This window comes from Aspergillus luchuensis, chromosome 3 (genome assembly GCF_016861625.1).
Source record: "Aspergillus luchuensis IFO 4308 DNA, chromosome 3, nearly complete sequence".
Classification (NCBI taxonomy): Eukaryota; Fungi; Ascomycota; class Eurotiomycetes; order Eurotiales; family Aspergillaceae; genus Aspergillus; species Aspergillus luchuensis.
Genome location: NC_054851.1, coordinates 842,655 through 865,131, shown reverse-complemented (window position 1 = coordinate 865,131; position 22,477 = coordinate 842,655). Strand labels below are relative to the sequence as shown.

General features: G+C 48.9%; 7 protein-coding genes across 7 annotated transcripts; 3 read left to right on the top strand and 4 right to left on the bottom strand.

Moving 5' to 3' along the window:
* Positions 1-2,298: 2,298 nt before the first annotated feature.
* Positions 2,299-4,374, bottom strand: AKAW2_30309S (FAD binding domain protein; the record flags this gene model as incomplete). The annotated part of the gene is made up of 3 exons (XM_041686809.1): positions 2,299-2,310; positions 2,369-4,293; positions 4,371-4,374. 3 exons carry the CDS (start codon positions 4,372-4,374, stop codon positions 2,299-2,301), a joined length of 1,941 nt encoding a protein of 646 aa, XP_041540756.1.
* Positions 4,375-7,845: 3,471 nt separating this feature from the next.
* On the bottom strand, positions 7,846-9,767 carry AKAW2_30308S (putative GABA permease; the record flags this gene model as incomplete). The annotated part of the gene is made up of 7 exons (XM_041686808.1): positions 7,846-8,295; positions 8,358-8,683; positions 8,731-9,132; positions 9,183-9,265; positions 9,329-9,442; positions 9,491-9,561; positions 9,612-9,767. The coding sequence occupies 7 exons, from the start codon at positions 9,765-9,767 to the stop codon at positions 7,846-7,848; spliced, it is 1,602 nt and encodes a 533-aa protein (XP_041540755.1).
* A 1,493-nt stretch (positions 9,768-11,260) lies between these two features.
* On the top strand, positions 11,261-12,722 carry AKAW2_30307A (uncharacterized protein; the record flags this gene model as incomplete). Its single annotated transcript, XM_041686807.1, has 5 exons — positions 11,261-11,458; positions 11,517-11,621; positions 11,687-11,911; positions 11,976-12,118; positions 12,221-12,722. The coding sequence occupies 5 exons, from the start codon at positions 11,261-11,263 to the stop codon at positions 12,720-12,722; spliced, it is 1,173 nt and encodes a 390-aa protein (XP_041540754.1).
* A 266-nt stretch (positions 12,723-12,988) lies between these two features.
* AKAW2_30306S (glycoside hydrolase family 47 protein) lies at positions 12,989-14,938 on the bottom strand (the record flags this gene model as incomplete). The annotated part of the gene is made up of 4 exons (XM_041686806.1): positions 12,989-13,037; positions 13,097-13,354; positions 13,409-14,146; positions 14,244-14,938. The coding sequence occupies 4 exons, from the start codon at positions 14,936-14,938 to the stop codon at positions 12,989-12,991; spliced, it is 1,740 nt and encodes a 579-aa protein (XP_041540753.1).
* Positions 14,939-16,482: 1,544 nt separating this feature from the next.
* AKAW2_30305A (uncharacterized protein) lies at positions 16,483-17,537 on the top strand (the record flags this gene model as incomplete). Its single annotated transcript, XM_041686805.1, has 2 exons — positions 16,483-16,496; positions 16,553-17,537. 2 exons carry the CDS (start codon positions 16,483-16,485, stop codon positions 17,535-17,537), a joined length of 999 nt encoding a protein of 332 aa, XP_041540752.1.
* Positions 17,538-18,285: 748 nt separating this feature from the next.
* Positions 18,286-18,749, bottom strand: CAM1 (calmodulin; the record flags this gene model as incomplete). The annotated part of the gene is made up of 3 exons (XM_041686804.1): positions 18,286-18,320; positions 18,376-18,588; positions 18,656-18,749. The coding sequence occupies 3 exons, from the start codon at positions 18,747-18,749 to the stop codon at positions 18,286-18,288; spliced, it is 342 nt and encodes a 113-aa protein (XP_041540751.1).
* A 2,217-nt stretch (positions 18,750-20,966) lies between these two features.
* AKAW2_30303A (t-SNARE syntaxin TLG2) lies at positions 20,967-22,337 on the top strand (the record flags this gene model as incomplete). The annotated part of the gene is made up of 4 exons (XM_041686803.1): positions 20,967-20,989; positions 21,059-21,591; positions 21,652-21,995; positions 22,062-22,337. 4 exons carry the CDS (start codon positions 20,967-20,969, stop codon positions 22,335-22,337), a joined length of 1,176 nt encoding a protein of 391 aa, XP_041540750.1.
* Between the last annotated feature and the right edge of the window lie 140 nt (positions 22,338-22,477).

Sequence of the window (22,477 nt, the reverse complement as noted above, 5' to 3'; positions counted from 1 at the left end):
CTATTGTCCGATCTGGCTTTATCCCTTGAAAAATTGTCCACTAGATACCTCCCCGTTCCTCCCTTCACAGAACATAAACTCTACCCGTACGAGATTTGGCTTCTATAGTATTAGTAGCTAGATCATACATATATATGTACGGCTCACTAAACTATCGCGGGATGAATACTACCTACTACTTTGGAACTACTAAGTATCATAACCTTGCTTAAGTACCATTCCCTGGTTTTACCAACTTAATAACCCAATAATTGTAGTACACACACATAAACTTTTGAACTTACTATATAACTAGTAGTAGATAGGATACTGCGTGACATTGAAACCTCCGTCCCAGATGCGGGCAATTGAACATTTATCATACTGCAAAAGATAATCCCTACTCATCAGTAAGCAAGATTTCTAGTCTACAGACTACATCCAGAAATCTAAACAACAACTCAATTCATCAAAATAGCCAGTAATATAACTCCTCCTCCTCATAATCCGTCTTTTCTACATTCCATCCTTTGACACACACGTACCCAACATCTTCATATATAGACATCATTTCGACAGGGACAACAACAGTAAATAAGTACCACTCCATCAAAATTTCCTTTGATGAATTGCCATCATTGAAAAAGGGCCAATTCCTCCTTGATACCACCTATTCCACATCTACCCACGGGTTTCTTTCTTTTCAAATTGTATACTAACCTAACTCGACTCTAGTACTTGGATATTCACCAATACTACTAAATGACATATAACCTTCAACCTTACTTACTTGGATGTCAGGAACTATTCTACTATCCCAGAGATTGGAGTTGAGTAGTTAATTCAAAAGGGATTTAATGAGAGAATTAGAGAGGATGGGAGGGATACAGTACAGTATCATTATGGGTTAATTATCCTGTATATATATATATATAGTGATGCACCCTGGATGACACTCCTACGAAAGAACAAAAAGAAAAAGGCATTATCGAGAGAGATCTCTCGACTCCATGCTCATACAGAGTATAGTGGAATCGATCCCCGGCGACTGCTAAAAAATGCAACAGTTGAAGATGGGAAAACTAGATATACGCGATGTGTCAGGAAGGAGAATATATCCAATGTATATTTAGAAAGATTCATAAGAGCAGAGACAGTTCTTCATTTATATTTCTCCCTTCGCTGTCTCTAAATCGGGTGTGATAAGAAGTTCTGAGGTTTTTACTTTATTATTCTGTATATACTATATAGATAGATAGATAGATATAACCTACACGAAGACGTACCGCCTGTATCTACTAGTTAGGGTTGATAAAAACGCTAGGGTGTGGTACGAAAGTGTCTGACTTCTTCTGACAGCATTCGGTTATAATTTGATAATACTTTCTAATAACCTCATATATATATATACATTCATTGAATTCCATCATCAATGGTATCAGCAGTTAAAAGTAGTAGTGATTGTTGTGACATACATGGCATTGAAACTTGTTCATCGCACCACACGGGCAACTGGGCGTTTCCAGCGAGTGACTGTTAGTAACGTAGCCGGAAGGGAGGGGGTGAGATTGCTTGCTGCTTTAGGTCGATTTGGTTTCATATGATAGTTGGTGCTTTCGAGTGGTGAGTTGGAGATAGGTACGAAGTAGTAGTGGTGGTGGTGGTGGTTACGGTAGTTGGTGTTCAGTGGAAATGTATCATATATATATATTTGTACTAGAAGCAGTGCCGGTCGTAAGTAGAAGCAGATCAACATAGCTATGGCTTCACTTGGGCGAAATTATTTCATAGTAATATTACTAGTAGTAACAAGATGAAGATGAGAAAGAGCGAGTACCATGAGTACATCAGCTGGACTAGTACATTTATATATTCGTCACCAAGGCCATCACCAGAGGCCACTAAGACGGACTCAACTACATGCCAATGACATCTCGCTCGGCTGCTAACTTATGCTCTACTCATGCTTCTGTCAATTGTACACAACCCATATATTAGGTATCGCTACCAGGTAAGTACTAATCTATCATGCCCATCCCGTTCTTTGATGGTAATCCCGGATCAACCGTAGATACAAGAAAAACAAAAGATATCGAAAACAAAACAAGCAAAAACCATTCCCGCTAAAGCAATATTAAAATCAAGATACCCGGCAAGATGATCAATGTCATACAGGTTCGAATGGAAATGAAAGATGTCACATGCAAGAAAGCATGTATGTTGTGAGCTTGTCATGCAAAGTCACCGCGTTTAGACTGCACAGTATGGCGCAGTAAAGCCAAAGTCAATTTGGCTAGCTTCGTATATTGCTCATAGGATTTACCATGTTTCCTGGTTCAGGGGTTAGTTTCAGTTTAACAATGGAGTAGCAGTAGCCGGTCAAACTTACGGCAATGTACTGTCCAGCTTCCTTCTTATTCTCCCAGAACAACGTCGCTTCTTCCATGTTGAGGTTGCCCTTGGCCATGGCTACGTCGACCAGGGCGGCTTCAACGCCCTCACCCATGCCTTTTCCGCTACCGCAGACAAAGACACGCCCGTCCAAAGCGTTGATCACGTACCAGACCAGATCAGCTTGGTTCCGGACCTCCTCTTGAACGTACTTGCTCTCGCCGCGACGGCTCTGCACAACTGTTCGCACCTTCTCTTCTTCCACACCCCACTCGCCGCGGTAGAGCTCGTCCAGCAAAGAGTCGCGAACACCCTGCAGCACCCAGACCTTGTTTGCACAATTGGCGGACTGCAGGCGTCGCTGCACGAAACCGCGGAACGGAGCGATGCCGACACCCGCTCCGATAAGCAGCATGGGGCCATCCGATGCGAAGCGCTTGGCTAGAGGGTTGGCCATCAGGCCTCGGAACATGGGTACGTGGAGGTCAAGGGTCTGCGGATCGATGCCCTTCTTCTCGGCGTCAATCAATCGACGTGCAACGCGCTCGAGGTATCCAGATCCCACACCAGTACGGAGGCCTCCCTTCCAGTCCTCAGACTCGGCCACGGTTACCGCAACCTCGATCACACGCCGTGTCACCGAGCCCTTCTGCTTGCACGATAGAAGCGGATCTTGAGACAAGGAGTAGAAGCGAGGCATGAGGGTGTTCAGGACGGAGAGAAGGTGATCCAAGGGAGGGTGAGAGGAAGGGAATGCGTGAAGCAACTGGGAGACGGTGACGTGGGAGCTGGTGCGCAGGTCACAGAAAGCACCTTGGCCCTGGGCGGAGGAAAGGAACAAGAGAATCTTCTTTTCGCTAGGATCGCTGGCATATTCGCCGAGTAGGCGGAACAGAGCCTTGTTGGGAGCATAACTCTGGATATCGGAGCACCAGCTCAGCAGTTCCCGCCGGGTGGTGATCAATTCCCGGGGCTGGTCGTCACCCCAGATGGTAGGCCAGCGGCCTTTCTCAGTGCGCACGACGATCTTCTTATCACGGAGAAACTTGGGAACACCAAGCTGGTCAAAGATGTCATCAACCTCCTCTTCCTTGTTCTTAGGACACACTCCAATGGCGCCGCCCACAATGAAATCGACGTTTCCACTCTCTGCAGGGTAGTCGGTGACGTCGATGTCAAAGTGATACGTCCTCTTCTCCGCACCTGACCCTGTCAGCTCGCGCGCATGGTACAAGGGCGCCCGGTAGACATTGTACGGTGGGTGAGGCTGGACGAAAGAAGGAGGATGGTCTGCCGGACCCAGCTGCACATCTACTGCGTAGCCTGGGACGGACGAGAAGGAGACAGTCTTCTCGGGCAAAGGGGCAACGTTGCTCAACTCGCTGTCCAAGGTGAAATAATCGACATTGAGCTTCAGGCATTGGTAGGCCTTGTTATCCGGAGGAGTGATGGCCTTCACTCCAGCCAGTGGAGGAGTGAAGTTGACCAAGGGCTTGCTGCGGCAGCATCCACCACCGCAGCAAAGTGGCTGAAGCTTCTGTGTACCGCTAGCTCCCACGTTCTCCAGAATACGTCTCATATCATCAGAGTTCTGAGAAATGAGCACGGTGGATGCTCGTCGTTGCTTTTCGGAGCCATCGCGGGTGGAATCTTCAGCCTCGGATTGGAGTTCAGTGGCAGGGGTCTGGACACCCGAGCTTGTCCCTGAACCGGTAGTATCTGTCTCTGGCGATGATGGAGTGGAAACACTGAAGTTCACATCGGTTATCGAGAGCGATCGAACGCCACGAGGCTCCTCTGGAACCGGATTGTCAGGGTGGGAGGTAGACGACCGGGGAACGATCGCATGCTCCACATTAGGAACAAGTGACGTCCGCGACGTCACAGGCCTCGACGGCGGCGGTGGAGGAAGTACGGCGTGAACTGTTCAGAGAATTGATATCAGCAATTGTCAATGACATGAATAGAGCAGTACGCGCGAGAGAGATTATTAACCATACCCATTGCGGTTCTATGACAGCGGAAGATACGACAATTGGTGCTAAGTCGCCAACCCAGAGGAATTGGCGAAGAGGAAGAGAGGATAGCAGACAAAAGTCGAAGACCACGCAATCGCAAGATAATGGCTGGTCAAATGTAGGAAAGAAGAGCCACAAAAAGGGGAATTGGAAAAGAAGGCCAGTGGATCGGGTCAGCTAGTGGACACCGCAACCGTGATGGAGACCCGAATCAGACCAGCAGCAATCGGAGAGAACAGGTCAGCAGTGGGTGAGGATGATGATGAATGGTCGAAGAATGGGGGTGAAATCAGTTCGCCTGGGGCAGACGGCACCGGGATAACGGTTCCGATAGACTAGACGACGATGCACATCAGATGGTGGGCGATTTAGTCGCTACTTAGTCGGAATCCTTTCGCCTGTTGGCGTCCTTTTTGGCGTACGGAGGATTCCGGTAGTCCGACCGGGTGGGTGTGTGAGGAAGAGTTAAGTCTTTTTATTATAGCTGTGATTCCAGTCAAGACAGCTGGGGGATGAACTGGATTTCAAGCACGTGCGAAAAAAGAATCAGATAAGTGGCCGGGCTGGAGGGGAGTAAAGTGGGAAAAAAAGTAGCCATGAAGAAGAGAAGACGGACTTGTTTTGTCGCACACAATCATTATTCAATCATGAATAACTGGTACGAAATCCACGGTCGGACTTGCCACTCGCCCCCCGTCGGTGAACCTCCCGTCATTACCGTCTGTCTGTAACTTACTTTACCCGTCTTGTCCATGACCGACGGAAGCGTTTATCCCACGCAAAGGCAATTTGCCTTTTCTACCCTCAAAGAGGGGGTTTGAGCCTGGAATCTTTTGACACATCTTTTGGTCTTCTTCTGATAAGGTCTTCCATGTACTCCGGTGACTACAAACTCATTCTCACCAATCAGACCATCTCAGGGTTGAGACCCCCGCGGGGAAACAGTCGAGTTGGCAGCCCGATCTGCAGCTAGCGGGACAGTTTACTCGACCTGGTAGTAATTGGAGACAAATGAATGGACTGCCCTGCCAGCCTAGCTGGATGGATTCCTTATCCCGGGTTGGATATGATATCAGGCTTGCGTGAGATATTTACCATCTTCCTAACTAATCAGCCATTGCTTCCCCCACCCCCAGAACTGCCTGTGATCACTTGCCACGACCGCATTCAGATCGTTCATCCGGCCATTGCAAGTGGCCTGACAGCGGCAAATCTCCCAATTCCTCTCGTACCGGTACGTAACATTGCAACAGCCGAGTTACGTTACCGATCTAATCTGATCCGGTCTCACCCACCTTCAAGGCAAGGATCGGTCCTCGGTTAAGCACACTTGTCTGGTTATTTCCTCTTTCAATGCTATCAAGCTATCCGATATTATTGAACAATCATGGAATACCCCATCGGGATCTCGCTCCGACACCGTCCCTATAGCTTTCCCCATATTCTCTCAGGATGAGGGAACAACAACCGTCTCGGGTTGCACATACCGCTGACCGTTCACGTGATCGGTGGCTAGTCTGGATACGGATCAGATAACTTTGTCGCGTTCTGTGTCCGGTCATCCGTGTGTCATCCCACCTCGGCTGATAGCTCTCCTTCCCTTCCTTCCCATTTACCATGACAGTAACCCCAACCCATCACGAGTAATAGTCTAATGTTTCCTTTTGTTCTCAACATACACGCAACCAAAAATGTGTACTGCTCAACCCTCAACCAATCCACACCGTACACATTATGACAAACAAAGCCATCCGTTCACCGGAACCCGTGTAACCGCATGTGACAGGTCACCCGGGCCTCCGAGTGGGGCACATTCCGACATCGGCCGACGCGTTCACCATATCAATCAAATCAATCAATCAGATATGAATTATACCTCCTTGAGTAATGTTCTTAAATGAAAGGGGAACCTCCTTTCCGCCGGAGTACATTGCCCTTTTTCCCAGCGAAAGCTGCTCATCATTCCCAATAATAACACCATCATCAGTAGCGCTAAATTCAATAGCTCCTCCTCACTTTCCAGAACACAACTAGCACCACACCAAAACGTTCTGGAACTTGGCATGACCCGTCGTTCTCCATAGCGGGCTGGGGAAGAATGAAGATCAGGAGAGGAAGAAGAGACTAGCTGTATGATCAGATTACACAATATGATGCAGCGGACTCCGGAATTACGGAGTTACGAGTGGCCCCGTGCATTCACTCATTCATACAAACATTTGCCTCTGGCTCATGTTTCTCCTGTAAGGGGGTGGCACACACAGAATATGCTACCGTCGGAGAGTCCGATGTAGCAGCAGATGAAAGCCGAATAGTATTGCGCTCCCTCTTTTGGTCGGAAAAGTCAGCCGAGTCCTCAGACAGACACACTTGGTCTGGGCCTGCCTGGGTTCGCGTTACGCAATCAGCATCACCCAACCAACCAACCAACCAACCCCCTTCGGCACACATACCCAGCGGGAAGGGGGGCGCTTATCTGATCGAGCTAGAACCCAAGGCTCTGGGGCTGGACGGGAAGAGGCTATCTACTAGATAGAACTAACTAGTCAGCTAGCTAGCTAGTTATTTATTGACTAGTGACTAAATCGGGTGTGTGGGTGGGTTCCTTTGATGCGACGGTCTCTACTGTTATGGGTTGGCGTGGGTTAGAAAGTACGTTGTGTCTCCGTACTTTTTTGTGTTGTTCTCGCTGCTCATCTTGTTTGGTATGCCCTGATTTTCGAGGATGGGTTCTTTTAATAATCTACTACACCTTTCGTTATAAATATCAGGTGTAATCGACACTCCTGGATCGTCCGTAAGCCTCTAACCTGTCCCATTTCTGGAGAGATTATGACGCCGCGCGCGCACGGTTACACATAAGAACGCACTCTCTGACACACGGGCAGGGATGATGGACCGATCAGGTATTCATTCCGTCCCGATGTGCCCGACAGAGAACTGACCGGCCGTGTTTCAAGGCTGAGAAAGCGGTAAATAGTTATATCCCTGTCTGATGATGTAAGTATTGGCATGTTGTTCCGTGGACTAGATAGCTCCGGTTGATCTGTGATTGTGTGTGTGTAACGTTTCTTGCGCGGAGGAAGTAGTTACTAGTTTTTGTGTGTGCGCATTGGTCACGCAGGTAGCATTTCCGCGGGTGAGATGGATACCCAATTGCCGGGGTTTACCCTGGACTGGGCCGCTTTTTGGTCCGTTTGAATGTCTAGTAATAGTTGATTTTAGTGTGTTGTTGTTGTTTGTGTGGGAGTATGGTGGGAAGTGATGTTCATTAGATGGCTGCGACTTTTTCTTGCGTGTGGAACGAGGCTCATTTTGTACTCGTGTTCCTTTAAATAGATAAAATGTTGAACGCTCGATATAAGGTTCTTACGTTGGATGTATGTACATACGGTAGTTATTATCAGACCGTATCATACACAAAACAAGCGTACTGCTATACACTGCCACTCAGCCCTCACATGTCATTCAAATCAATGTCCCTCTTTACCAATGCCACTGGTGCAATGAACTGGTATCTCCCCCAGAAGTAATAATACACCGATGCAAACCCAACCATTGGCAGGTACATAACGACACTCCAGTTCATACTATGCGCATCCACAGTCTTTGTCAGTGGAAAAAACGAAAATACGAATATCGGAAATAGAAACGCGAGACTAGCAATATTGATGCCCATCCCGAACCGGCCGAGCGACCATCGTCGCGGTGGGAGCTTTTCACCGCGCAGTCGCTTCAGCAGGACACACCCGATGGACAGGATGTAAGCCGACATGAGCGACGTGATTGTTAATGAGATAACGGCGTTCAGAGCTAGGTTGGACCCGATGTTGATGAGACTTAAAAGCGCAGTAACGACTAGTGAGACGAGGACAGAGTTTAGAGGTATATTCCAGCCGGGAGTGACCTGTGCATTGATTCGTGAGTCACTAAAACTGGTACTAGTAGCTGTGGTATAATAGTACTTACATATGCAAAGAAAGACGAGAATGGGAGTCCTTGGTCTCGCGCAAATGACCACAGTTGGCGGGATGCTGTGGCTACTTCGGTGATTGTGCTGGCGGTCAGTGTGATGACGAGTATAGCTGCCATAGTGTTTGCTGCCGCGTAGCTGCGGGTAGTGTTGTAGAATATTTGGATGAATGGAAATCCAGTTGGACTCTGCAAGATGTTGTTGACATCTCCCAGAGTAAAGCATAGGGTAACAATCATGATGAATCCAAGAATGCCATTAACACCCACTGCAGACATCATAGCTTTGGGGAGTGTTTCTGATGCATCCTTAATCTCTTCCGCTATCTCTGTATTAGAACCAGGCTTTCGATGGTAATGAGGCACATACACATATGAACAGAGCAATCGTATCCAATCATGGAAGTGATAGTAGTAGACAAGCCGACAAGAGTAGCGGTGCCAGGACTTCCCCATCCGCCTCCATCGTAGAATTCGGTGAAGACAGCCTTTGCGCTATTTCGCGGAGCAAGTACCCAAAGTGGGATAATTATAGCAAATAGGCCCACAACATGAATGATGAGTATCAGTCCCTCAACCATAGGGAGATTCTTGGCTAGAAATGTGTTGAATAAGATGGAAAATGCTGTGATAGCTATAACCAGCAGAGTACCGTGCCACCGCTCGAATTCATAATCCGGATGATTTAGCACTATCAATCCTTGAATGATTGTACCTGCCAGATAAGCAATGGCCACAATGGCACATTGCCAACCTGTTGCACACAGCCATCCTGGTGTCTTTGTCAGACTTAAGCTGGGAGAGCGCATATCCTCGACATACCCGTTATGTAGCTCAAAAACTTCTGTCCCCTGCGAGGAGCGAACTCTGATACCCAGTGATATTGACCACCTGATGTTGGTGACCTTCATCATTTATTAGGATGCTTTGTCTCCGAGCAATAAATACTCAAGGGGTTTAATACGTACATAGATGCCATCTCAGCTATGCTGGCAAAGACAAGCGCGAAGCCGGCTGTGACGATGATAAAGCCCCATATCAACCCAGCGGTCCCTCCGTCTGTCAGTCCACTGGTCAATAATCTGCTCATAGATTAACCAATGTACTATAATTTCTGTAGTAGTACTCACGTTAAGATGACCTCCCATGTGGAGATTAATGTACAGCCGAATCCAAGAATTGAGATGAATTTGAAATTTCGCTATCTTTCATTAGCATAAGGCAGCTATAGCATGGAACATTGCATCCTACCCTTAAGACCTGGACACGGCCCAGAGCACTCATGTCGCGCTGGTCTCTTATAGTACCCATGTACTTAGGGGCCACAAGGCCCTTGGGTGCTTTCTCAACATTTTGAGAGCCTTCCACATATATTCGTCCTTCAATGTTGTCACTCTCGAGGGCCATGATGAAGACTAATGACCAAGGGTGTATGATCTCAGTTGGAATAGGCACTGCAAGATTACAGGCACAGACAATGGCCGTTACTCTCTCTAAAACGGTAGGCAGATGGGTATCAATTAATCCGTGTCAACGCATTCTTGTGGCGCTGGGTCAGAATCTTCAGCCGGACACGACATGCTAGATAAAGGCAATTCTGAAACATATCCTGGAATTGTATGTGCGTATTGGTGGCTTCGTAGCGCAGATCAAGTATGCTTGCTTTTTCTTGTGCGATTCTCGGGATCCCTATACGAGCTCGCAGTTGGGCACAATGACGGATATATCCAAGACATTGATGCCTTGACTCAAAACTGAGACTCGTCAAACACATTACCGAAAAGCCCTAGAGCTCTACCTCGAGGTATTTATGATGGCTTTCCTATGTCCTTGGTGTCGGGATGAGGATGCCCAGTTTTGATCCCAAGTAAGGGGTAGGACAGACGGGAAGGCAGCCAGTCTCCGCGGGGAGAAAAGGCAACCTCCCACGTTCGATTCACGAGCATGTGCCCATCACTATGAGTTGCACGGGCCTGTGGCTTTAAGCGAAGAATATAATTGTCGATCTCGATACTGATCCTCACTACCACTGCATTTGCTTTGTCGCCTACCGTAAATAGCAATGCCTCTGTAAAGTTGTTAAGCGGAGTTTCGGGCCCATCGCGATCAAGCAAGTATAGAAGGGAGAGCAGTCAAGACACCGGCCAAGGACCATTCGATTGATTACCACACGATTTCGGGGTGTTCTTTCATGTCTGTATCCTTGTAGCCCAAAGGGTTGGAACCAATCTGCAGGCTAGAAACACCAGAGCCTTCTTGGAAACATAACATTGTAGGACAATATGCTTTTTGCTTTGGCATAGCCACACGCTGCGTCAGAACCCCATCTGTACCACCTGACAGATCGTCATCTTAAACGTGGGCTGATATGCAGCCCCTTGACAGCGCTTGATCTAGCGGTCTAGATCGGCACAGAGGTTCTGGTCTTCACAGGGGCTCCCAATCAATGTTTTACCTCAAACAGTAAGTTAGCCCCTCGATGATTAGCTGTAGAGATATTCACGCACATTACCCATCCTCTGACAATCCAGGACGAGGTAACGGACCTGCTGATCTCTCCCAGAGTACGCCTCTTGTCTGGCTAATCATGGAGAATTTACTTTTCCCCCGATACTGTCATCCTGGCATGTGGTCCGTGTGCCCAGAGAAAGGCATATCGCTAGACGTGCATCATGTATCTTGCATCGCATGCGTGGGTTCTAACTCAGTCACAGAAAAAATTAGCCAACCAGCCACGGTGAGTGCGCATCCTGGAAAAGCAAAAAGGCCACAATACCATCTTGTATAAGAGCATATCTCCACCATCCTGGTCGAAGCTTTTCGTAGATGATGGTCTTTGCTTTCGTTTATCTGTTCCCAGGATCCGAGAGGCAATCGACACATCCTGCCTCTGCCATAGCATGAGCGGCCCGTATGTCCCGCCGGGACAATCCCCCCCTTTTCAAGTGGTAGATGATTTGCATCATGGAGCTTGGATTATCATCACTGGGGCTTTGGGTTTGGTCGTATCTCTCGTTAGCTTCTTTATCAGATTGTATGTGCGAATTGCTCTCCATCCGCCGTTTGCATTTGATGATTATCTTCTCCTTGGAGCGACGGTAAGTCAAGTGACCTGGATCTTGAATACATCTGTTAACGAGGACTGTTGAGATATAGATAGTAGCAACCGTGCAAGCAGCACTCCTCTTTAACGCCGTGTCACATGGTTTCGGGACATCAATTCACCTTCTGGAACAGGATCAGGTGGATAAAATCCAAACAGTGCGTCTACTACAGCCTCATCATCACCTTGCAAGATATACTAATTACTTCCTGACAATTATTAGCTCATCACAGTCAGCGACATCCTCTACCTCATTACCGTCTACATCTCTAAATGCTGCGTCTGCGGCATCTACCTTCGTCTAACGCCCCAGAAATGGCATAACCGAGCCTCCATAGCCACTCTCGCTCTATGCACGGCATGGGTCATACCGGCCGTTTTCATCATCGCGGTGAACTGCGAATTGAATCGCCCCTGGAAGGGTTCTGGAGGGCAATGTGTGAATCTGGTATACACCTTCCACAAGCAACTACCATATTACTGAAGAATATGACTAACAATTCGCTCTCAAGTCCAAACGCTGGCAATTCATCGTCGCATTAGACATAGCGACAGAATTGATCATCTTCGGGCTAGCCGTGTTCCTACTCTGGGGACTATTCATGCCTCTCAAGCGCAAGCTGACTATCGGATTTGCGTTCATGTTTCGGCTTCCGTGAGTACCATCCCTTCCTAGCTACACCTACCTTTCACCCAGCCCCAAACAAAAAGCGAATAGCACAGATCCCTACTGACATCTGTGACCCCCAAAACCAAGCTTGATAATCTTCTCCGTCTTCCACATCTACACCATCCTACTCCTCGTCCACTCCCCCGATCCCACACTAGCCGTCGTCACACCCATCATCTGGGCCCAGGTCGAACTCAATTACGCTCTCGTGGCATGCAGTATCTTCTGTCTGCGGCCGTTCATGGCGGCAGTGAGCACTAATTACGGGACGGCGGGTGATTCGAATCTCGAGAGTACGAGTGGAGTGTCGCAGTCGTGGAAGGTCGATTCGTCTAAAGCGGGGTCTGGAAGACAGACTTATATGAATCATGGGGAGAGGAGATCGTGGAGGGTATCGAGGAGGTTGGATGGTGGGCATCAGGCAGGTCCTGTGGCTGAACCTGATATTGAGCTTGTTGAGATGGATGGGCAGCGCAGTGTTGGAAGTGATGGTGGGAGTGCAAGGATGATGATTCGGAAGGATGTGGAGTATACGATTGTGTATGATAGGCATTTTGATTTGAGCATGTCTGGTGCTAATTGGAGGTAGTAGTACTGGGCTACTACTACTATCCTAGCGGTGATGAACTAATCTCGTGTTTGCAAATGTATATATTGTATAGTATAGCGCCTCTATATGATTAGCGCTCTAATAAATGAAAAACTCCATAGGAAAGACCAATGACGCCTTCACAAACTATTTACTGATCAGACGGTTTTTCATATGTAGGAAGACCATCTAGTGTCAAAGGTTGATCACTTATGGCGACGCCCGTTCGCCATGCATGTTTATCACAGAAAGAAATCCCAACCGCATTATGTACTCGAAGCAGTTGGACGCTTGAAAGGGTGTGCTTCCGTATTCCTGCTAGATGTTTAGCAAAATGTCCATATGAGGCCTTGAGAACAAAGCGTGAAACTTACAACACATATTCGTCCAGGTTCACGAGGTCCGGCTCGGAAAATATAAGGTAAAAGTATTTTAGAGTCTCTGCCAGCCAGAAACTCTCCATGTAGTCCATCTGCGGCGACTCGGGGTCCCGAACATCGGAAATGGCTGCGTGTCCAAACGAGGTTCGCGTCATCTTGTCAATATTTTGGAACATCCTCCACGCCGCATCCTGCAGAGACCGGTCCCCCGTTATACGGTACATGATAAAAACCGACTCGATAGCTTCGGGTCTAAGATGGGATTAGATGGAGAACACAAGTGTCGCATATTTTCGGAAAACATACCGCAGTAGATACTTGGGGTCAGGAATATCGGCCACGCCTGGCGGCAACTTCTTGCCATCCTTTGAGGTGCTGGTGGGCTGAGAGCTTTGAGGCAGCTGGCAATTATCATCGTCCTTACACACTGTAAGATGCAAGATCTCTGGCATGATCCCGGTCGGCATGATATCATAGGCCCAAATGCACCCATCGACCAACTTCCGCGCGACAGCCAACTCTTCGGGTCGGTCGAACACCTTGGACCCTATGCCGACAGTACCTCCGAGATAGCATTTCAGATGCTCCCACTGGGGCTCTAGGTTATTTCGGCTTGAAGATCCAGTAACGCGGAGGTTCCCAGCAAAGAGGATATCTCGGCCGTCTTCAGTCATCGGGCGGAAAAGCAGGCGGCTCTTCAACGCCTTCATGAAGGAGTTGTACATTCTACGGTACTGACTGGTCTGCCCTCCCAGAAGCATATGCTCTTTCGGGAGGTACTCATATGTCGAGTCAGCCATTCCTCCGATGGTGAATCGGGGGTCAGCAAATTCCAAGTCCTTAGCATTGACCATCATGGGCCACATCCCAGGTACATCGGTTGTCTCCTGAGTATCCTCGAGAAAATCCGTTATCCTCTGGATAGCATCAAAGTATTTAGGGTCCTTTGTCAGTTGAGAGAGTCGCGTAAATTCTAGGTTCAATGACCCGAGTTCAGCAAGTATGGTGTTTCGGCCCGGCTCGATGCTCAGACCATCCGCAGATCTAGATCCCAGTCAACATGGCCCAGCCTGAGTCATAATGCTACCTTAGCGACACCTAGGCATCGCTTGGCAATCGAGGCATCTGCTGGGTGTCTTACCTGGTCCATTCCCACCTCGATTGCGGCATTCGGTTGCGAGTGTCAAACGATCCATAAATCATGTCCGCAATTTCCACTGCCTTCTTTAGGAGAATCGGATATTTACCCTGGGTCAAGTCGTAGGCACCAAGAAGCCCGCCCAAGTACCGAATGTTAGTCTCGAAGACATTAATCTGAATGGCGCTGGTGGTAGTGAAGTCGATGTACTCAAGCGCTTTCACGGCCTCCTCAAACTCCTCAGTGAGTCCCATAATAACGAGAGTATCTAGGGAATCCACCAAGGTAGCCGCCCAGCCTGCAAAGGTCTCGCGGTGGCCACCAGTGAGGGGAGAGAGCTCGTCTTCCAGCCAGGCATTGTTCCTGTACCCTTTCCACGCGTGCTGAAATGCTTTCTTGACCGCACGCTGCCTTTTCACCCGTCCCCATCGTGCAAACCACGACTCCGTGGAGAACTTGTACTGAATTCGTGGAATAGCAGATGGCGCAGTCGAAGGAAGAGGGATATAATCGGAGATTGGGTACTGCTCGGCATGCTTCCGCCAACGGATCCTACCCTCTTTATGCGGGGGAGGGTCGTATGGATTTCTGAAATGATGGTGGTAATGTGGCTTCGCACCGGGCGGTAGACTCGAAAAAAGAGCGTATGTGATGCATAGGAGAATGATGGTGGGTAGGAGGTAGCTCCGTCGCGCCATGGTTACGGCAAACTATAGACAATACTCGATAAAAAATCGCTAAATCAACGAGGAGCAGACAGCAAAAAGGAGAGGACAGCTGTGCAGATCACAGCAACGGGTTATATTAATCAGATGAGAGGTAACATCGGAGATGTGTGAGCATGCTCAATGCCAGGTTTACCAGTAATCGGCCCAGCGAGCTAACGCCGATGAGATTAAAAAGAGGGGATGGTTCTGGGGATGAACACCAAAGGACCGACCAAGGCGACGGTTCTTTGCAAGTGCAGCACGCTGGTACAGACTAGACAAGGCATGGGCACCGTATATACCCTGTTGTCAAGGATCGCCCCTGGTCCGGTCTTTCTATCCCAGTTGTCGCGAGCAAATAAGCATTGGCGCTGCGGTGGAGGTATGTTGCATCCGAGCGTTTACTGCTCCATCTTACAAGCGCCTAGCCATGGGTGGCATGTTGATCGCAAAGAGGAGAGGGTGAATGACTGAAAAGGTTCATTGGCAACAAGACTTACCAAAGTAAGTAATAGGCGAGCGGAGCGTAAACAAGCAATATGGCAAAAGGATCTGCCCATTGCGTAAGCTAGTGGTCCCTTGGACCCTGGTCGGTCTCAAGCATCGCAGAATAGGGAGTGTTAGTCCACCTGGAGTGGGTGCGATTTTCTATTCTTGACCACTTGACGTCGACTACTCCAAAACTAAGACCCCTTTGTGGTCTCAGCCTCATTGTCCGGAGTATTTGTCCCGCGTCTTGGCAAGGAGAGACATACGCGCGTACTGTGTAGAGAACAGAAAGTGGAAGTGTGTTCCCCTGGATATTCCAGACCAAAGTCTAGACGGATCTCAGGACTCGGTGTGGCTCAATCAGAGACAGAGTCGGGGATAAAATGTAAGAGTGGAGCCCCGAGGACCCAGACGGCCCAGGAATTGATTACTGTTGGTACTCGAAGTGGAGGTGGGCCAGTGAACAGCCACAGAAGATGGAGGAAATGAGAGTCGGAGGTCGGAGTGCGAGTTAATGCCAGTTGGGGTCGAAGTTGTTGCTTGGGGGCAGTGTTTGACCGATTTGCACCTTTGTGGCCTGGACCCCAAGGCAGTCAACACTGTCTCCAAGTCATGACGGGTCACATGCCCGAAAAAGCCACGGACAGTCCAATCAGTCCTACTAGAGCTGTAGGTGATATACTCAAAGCAACATAAACTGCTATTGCCTTCTTCTTGGTATGTCTAGATAATCTCCACCAATAGCACGGACCCATTTAATGCTCAATATACTAATGTGTAATCAGACATAAACGAATCGCTCTCCATATGATTTAATTACCTGTGCTGCCTGCTTACTACCAGACTCGCTATCAATTGAACCCATGCCATCGTCAATTGCCTCTTACACATATCTACCGCACTTCTCTCTTTCCTTGCATTCAAGAAGATACCCCTCTTGTCCTTAACTTGGCACGTGAATCCCTTCGTAGGCGCCCTACTCAAGGACAAGAGAAAACCATCCATAGAGATACAACATCTATCAAGGGAAACTCGAATACTACACAATGCCTATCACAGGGTAAGCGCTCACCAATTATCACTTATCCTCATATCATGTTAACTCCAACCATCCAGAGTCTACTTCATCCCCTCCAATCCAAATGCATCCACAGGGCTAGCCACAATCACAGAGCGCCTACATACAGCCCTAGCAGACGAACCAACATTAGTAGGCCGTTGGTTCCTCGAACACAGGCTAATGCGCGATACGCCATCATGTGTTCCAGCCTCAGCATCTCAGCGCCAAGTGCAACCGCGCTATATGCAATTTCTATCACTGTCTTTTCACTCCAATCACGGCTTCATCTACACCTCTGAAGCACTAGAAAAAACCACTCACCACACCGCAACCAGTGTTAATACCACGCCAGCTGGCTCACCCACCAACCCTACTCCTCAAGGTGGAGCTCCAGGCGCAACAGCGCCCACCCCTTCCACCCCATCTAATGCCGCTGCACCGTCAGGAGGACCAATGGTCATGACCACCGTGCCGCTTCCATCCTGTAATGCTCTTTTCCAGCACTTCGGCTACGCCTGCCAGCCTTTCTGGTGCCATCGCCACACGGTCACCGTGCCAGGCGGTGTGGTTTACGATGTGGGTGACTTCCGGGTTCGAGTTGGTGATGTGCGACAGACTCAGCCAGCAGCGAGGGTGCGCGGAACAGTTGTCGAAATTGAATGGCGAGGTCCCTGTATAGTCGATTCGATTTCAGCACAACGGAGTCCGAGCGATGGGCAATTCGCTGATGATGACGACTCCGGGATTGATATGGCGTTCCCGGATGCTATTGAAGATGCGGATATTGATGCCGAGTATGTGTCTAGTGCGGCATTGATTCGGGAATTCTGGGCGAGGCTGGGCATTGAGGGGGCCAGGGAAGCTATCTTATTGCCGGATGTGGGGAAGGAAGCTAAGGATCGGTTGAGGAGGTTGAAACAGAAGGGCAGACATACTGTTTCTGACGAAGCAACCCTACAGCAAGCGGATGAGGATCCGGATCCGGATGCAGGTGTGGATGTGGCGAGGCAGTTCATGGAGATATTTAGGTTCAACCGGTAAAATAACTAGGCCTCGATATTGAGGTGGACATAAACTGAATTGTCTTGAGAGATTGCTGATTTAAGAAGACGTATGGTCATCAAGCTGGCAGATCGTAAATGGAAGGGCGATATCTCGTATATTAGGTTCCGGGTGGCATGTGGCACAAGGAATGTACACGATGTGCAGGGGTTAGCCGTCAAAAAGCGCTAGAAGCTGGGTTATTTAACATAAGGCCTCCACATTCGGTGCTCTTTGTTGAGACCCGGAGGCAGAGTGTTGGACTTTGACAAAGTAGCAGCATAAATCCATTATCTCCTGTCTACATCAGAACAGTCTTAGAATATCAAAATGGTTATTATCCGATGCAATCGAGCCACTACGAGTTGTCAGACGGGCAAAGGAACGAATCACGACACGGGACTATGGACAATGGTGAAAGGGGTAAGCGGGTATAAAGAGGAACAAATAACCCTTGCGGGCCACATCACGCAGGAACTCCCAGCAAAGACAGAGCCCTCCCTGTCTGACATATTCAATCCCAGCTCGCTCAAACCAGTCTAGACCTATGGTCGCCTCTACCATTCCTGCAACATTAGAACCAACAGTGATAATGCGAAGCGCTCGATCATCAAGATGAATAAGGGTCATAGCCAAATAATGAGACTACAAGAGACGGAATGGGATAAAAGATGGGACATTGTGGAGTAGATTTCATTGTTCCCCACCCTTTCCGCTAACACAAGACAAATAGAACATGAAGAGCCGTTTATTTTTGCATCATGAGCTGGACGAACTCGTTGTCTGGTAGCAGAGTTAGCATGCTATATCACGGGCATATCAAGAATGGGAAACATACAGTCGATGCGGCCATCACCATCCTGGTCAGCCTCACGGATCATCTCATCGACTTCGTCGTCAGTGAGCTTCTCGCCAATGGAGGTCATGACGTGGCGCAACTCCGCGGCGGAGATGAAACCATTGTTGTCGCGGTCGAAGACCTTGAAAGCCTCGCGGATTTCCTCCTCGGAGTCGGTGTCCTTCATCTTACGAGCCATCATGGTAAGGAATTCTGGCGGCAAAAGTCAATCACAACCCATACGGCATTCCCGCCCTACAGGCGTAGATCTATCACATACCGGGGAAGTCGATCGTTCCGTTGTTGTCAGCGTCAACCTCGTTGATCATGTCCTGAAGCTCAGACTCGGAGGGGTTCTGGCCGAGGGAGCGCATCACAGTGCCGAGCTCCTTGGTGGTGATCTGGCCTATTTCCAGATTACATCAGTATAATGATTCAGATCGATGGGGAAATGGCTGTCGAAATCCCGCGGTCGGATCGGGCGCTACGGGTAAAACGTAAAGGGGACAGAATTCCACCCACCATCGCCATCCTTGTCCTATTGAGTTCGAGAATACATTAGCATTATGAGCCGGTCATGATAGGTCATCAATTTGAGTGATCGGGGGTTTATTCAGGGAGCACTCACAAAGAGGGAGAAGGCCTCCTTGTACTCAGAAACTTGCTCTTCGGTCAGAGAGTCGGCCTAGACGATGCGATGTCAGCGATCCTGTCGAGAATGCCAGGCAGATCTGCCCCGCAAAGTGGGGGATTTTCAACGCAACTGGCCGGGACAGCGAGAAAGGAGGTACATACCATGGTTGATATGGATGTGATAAGTCACGGGAGGGTAATGAAGCTGAGTAGAAAGGGAACAAGAAAGCTGGTGGCTTGAACGGTAGCGGTAAAGGGCTGTGGGGGGAGGAGAAGGTGGTGGTGGTGTTGGTGGAAGATGATTTAAGGGGAACCCGAATCCATCATAATAATAAATGACCATTGAGCTGGACGCCTGGCAAGGCGGTCGCTTATGCCTGAAACGTGACCCGCCCTGGCCACCATGTGCCCTCTGCGCCTGGAAACGCTGTTCTGTCCTGCCCGCCCGTCTGTCAATTCGCCTCCTTTTGCACGCTCCCCCTCCATGCTTTGGTTGGTTGCTTTTTCTTCAGCTGCTGCAGGCTCGCTGCGTCCCGTCATATCTGCCTTATGAAAATGCCCGTTGCCTAAACATAATCATTTGAATGGCTGCAAGTCGAGCGCAGCCTTGCATGTAATCTGTAAGTAGGCGCCTTTTGGCCAGTTGGTGAAGACCAGCCGTGGATCCCGGCAGTACCAAAGCTTGAAGGCAACAAGTCCCGCCTGCCTTTCACCAGGACGAACCTTGTTCAGACACTATACCCTGGAACCCTTGATATGGGACACTCCTGTACCTGAGGGTTCCCTGAGGGTCAGTCATGCAAACCACGAAGCAGAAGATGACTCTTCTCCATCCCCTGTGACTTCTATGCCCTTGATTAAAATCTTCGCAATTAGAACCATGGCTTGTTTCTTTAGGCGGCATAAGTACGGAATAACTGCGCAAGTTATCTGGGCTTGGCATACTCTATAATCATGCAAAGTCAGACTGACAACCTCCATTGCCAACATGATTGCTCATAGTCTGCAATATCCAGGCTAGAGTATGCAATCAAATCACTAACTTCCGATCTCAATTCTTCCTATTTGACCTGCCAAAACTGCTTGATACATCCAAAACAAACCATAACAAACCTGCACCTGAGATAGCCCCATTGCAGCTGTTTGATCATTGATGCGTCTACTCCTTCTAGCACTCCACATCTCGTCGCATTCAGAGCATCCGACACGGCTGCTACGTGCTCCTATCAACATCTTATTATCCGAACTTGATCCCTAGGCAGTGCCTCTTGATAGTATCTCACTATATGTGTGTCTAGACTGCATCAGCTGGGTGACCAATACGACCGGTTATCACGAAGTATTGCTTCAAATATAGAAATAGGTAGCCGTCACTCTTGTCTCATAATGCTCTAGTAGCCAAGTAGCATCTACACAAGATAGTTTTCTTGTGAAAGGCCATGACGGTGCGGCATGTAATCTATAGTGTGTAATCCATGGAACACACTAGACAGCAATACCACATGTTTCTCTCGCCCATGACGGACCTCTTATCCTCATCCAGGACATCATCTTCCGAACTTGACCAATCCAATTAAGATGCATAATCTCGCATAATTACTCAGGCATCGTCTCAGACCATCGTGGCTGACGTAATATATTTAGATCGGCTCGGGTGATACCGCATTGGGATTGGTGCGGCCGTCCCTTCATGTGCAACATGGAGATGGGGAGCTCCGGGAAGTACAGCGGTCCTATCGAATACATCCAACGAAACTCGATTCTACGACGCGGAAAAACGGCCTATGCCCCTCACTGCCATTTCATATGTCCAGATATTCTGCTCTGAGTTTATTGTGACTCGAATTTCGCTACCCATTCTAACGGCATCTCTGGCCGGACAATGATCAGGGTGGCCTAAGAGTGTCCCCGACGAAGGATCACCGCAGACCAACGACCCTCTCTTCCTACCCTTCACAATGTGGCGGGACCGGACCAACCTGTAATTGCATCCCGGGATTCATTATCCAGAATGGCGAAGATCATGAACTAACATCCATCCTCGACACAGCTACATATCCTACCGCCAGTCGTTCGCGCATCATCCAGCCAAGAAGCCACGTTATCTCGGAGCTTCCAATGGCTTCTCCGATAGCCTGTCGCAGCCTGAAGAAAGCCGGCGACTCATTTCAGAAACCGGCGGTCTCGACGACGATGGCGATGCAATTATCGAGATGGACGTTTTACCCCCGCGCTGGGTTGACGTACAGGAGGAAGTGACGGAGCTACTTGCGGACATTGCGCAGAAGTCCTCCCACCTCGATAAGCTACACCAGAAACACCTTCTACCCGGATTCGGAGACGAGGACGTACGAAAGCAAGATGAGTTAGTTATAGAAAGGCTCACACAGGATATCACGCGCTCCTTTCATGAATGCCAGAAAGCGGTTAAGAAGATTGAGACAATGGTACGGGAAGCCCAACGACAGGGTGGAGTTAGCAGCGGCGATGAAACTATGGCCAAGAACCTGCAGATATCTCTTGCTGCTAGGGTGCAAGAGGCTAGTGCTCGGTTCCGGAAGAAACAGAGTACATATCTGAAGAGTGAGTTGATTCTGGGCTGCGCTACGTCTATTTGTCAAGCTAACCGCAGTTGTGTGGTAGAGTTACGAGGACTGGAGGGTGGATCAGCGCCGTTTGAACGTTCCCCGACACCGATGCAGAACCCATACACAGACCCGTCGCTAATGGAATCCGATGCGGACAAGTCGTTCTCGCAATCCACGCTGATGCAGACGTCGCAACGACTGACGGGCCAGAACGATGCCGCCATTGAACAGCGGGAACGGGAAATAAACGACATCGCGAAAGGTATCATTGAGCTGTCGGATATTTTCCGGGAGCTGCAGTCTATGGTTATCGATCAGGGTACCATGCTGGATCGGATTGACTATAATATCGAGCGGATGGGCACGGAGGTCAAGGCCGCGGATAAAGAGCTGAAAGTGGTACGTTCGCGTCTGATGCAGCCACCCGAGCAGAAAGTTCTCTACTAACCAATCTGCATCTTGCAGGCTACAAACTACCAACGACGTACAGTGAAGCGCAAGATCATGCTCCTGCTGGTGATCATAGTCGCAGGCCTGTTTATTGTCCTACTAGTCAAGCCGAAGAAACACAGTTCCCCGGATCCCGCTCCGGCACCGGCGCCGCCACCTCCCCCGCAAACTAATGAACAGCCGCCCGCAATGACTCCTCGTGCCTTCCATACCATATACCGCCGCAGAAGGAGTCCCTCTTCATTACGGATTGCGAGAAACAAATGGGGTGACCCGGATATATTTCGATAGTTCACGTTTCAGTGTTCCATGATAATAGTAATGAAACTAATTCAAATGTATTCCAGCGACGTATTGATTCCTTTCGAGAGAAATTAATTCGTCCTGCGGGCATAAATCTCGGACGTATTGCTAATCGCATAAACAGTGGA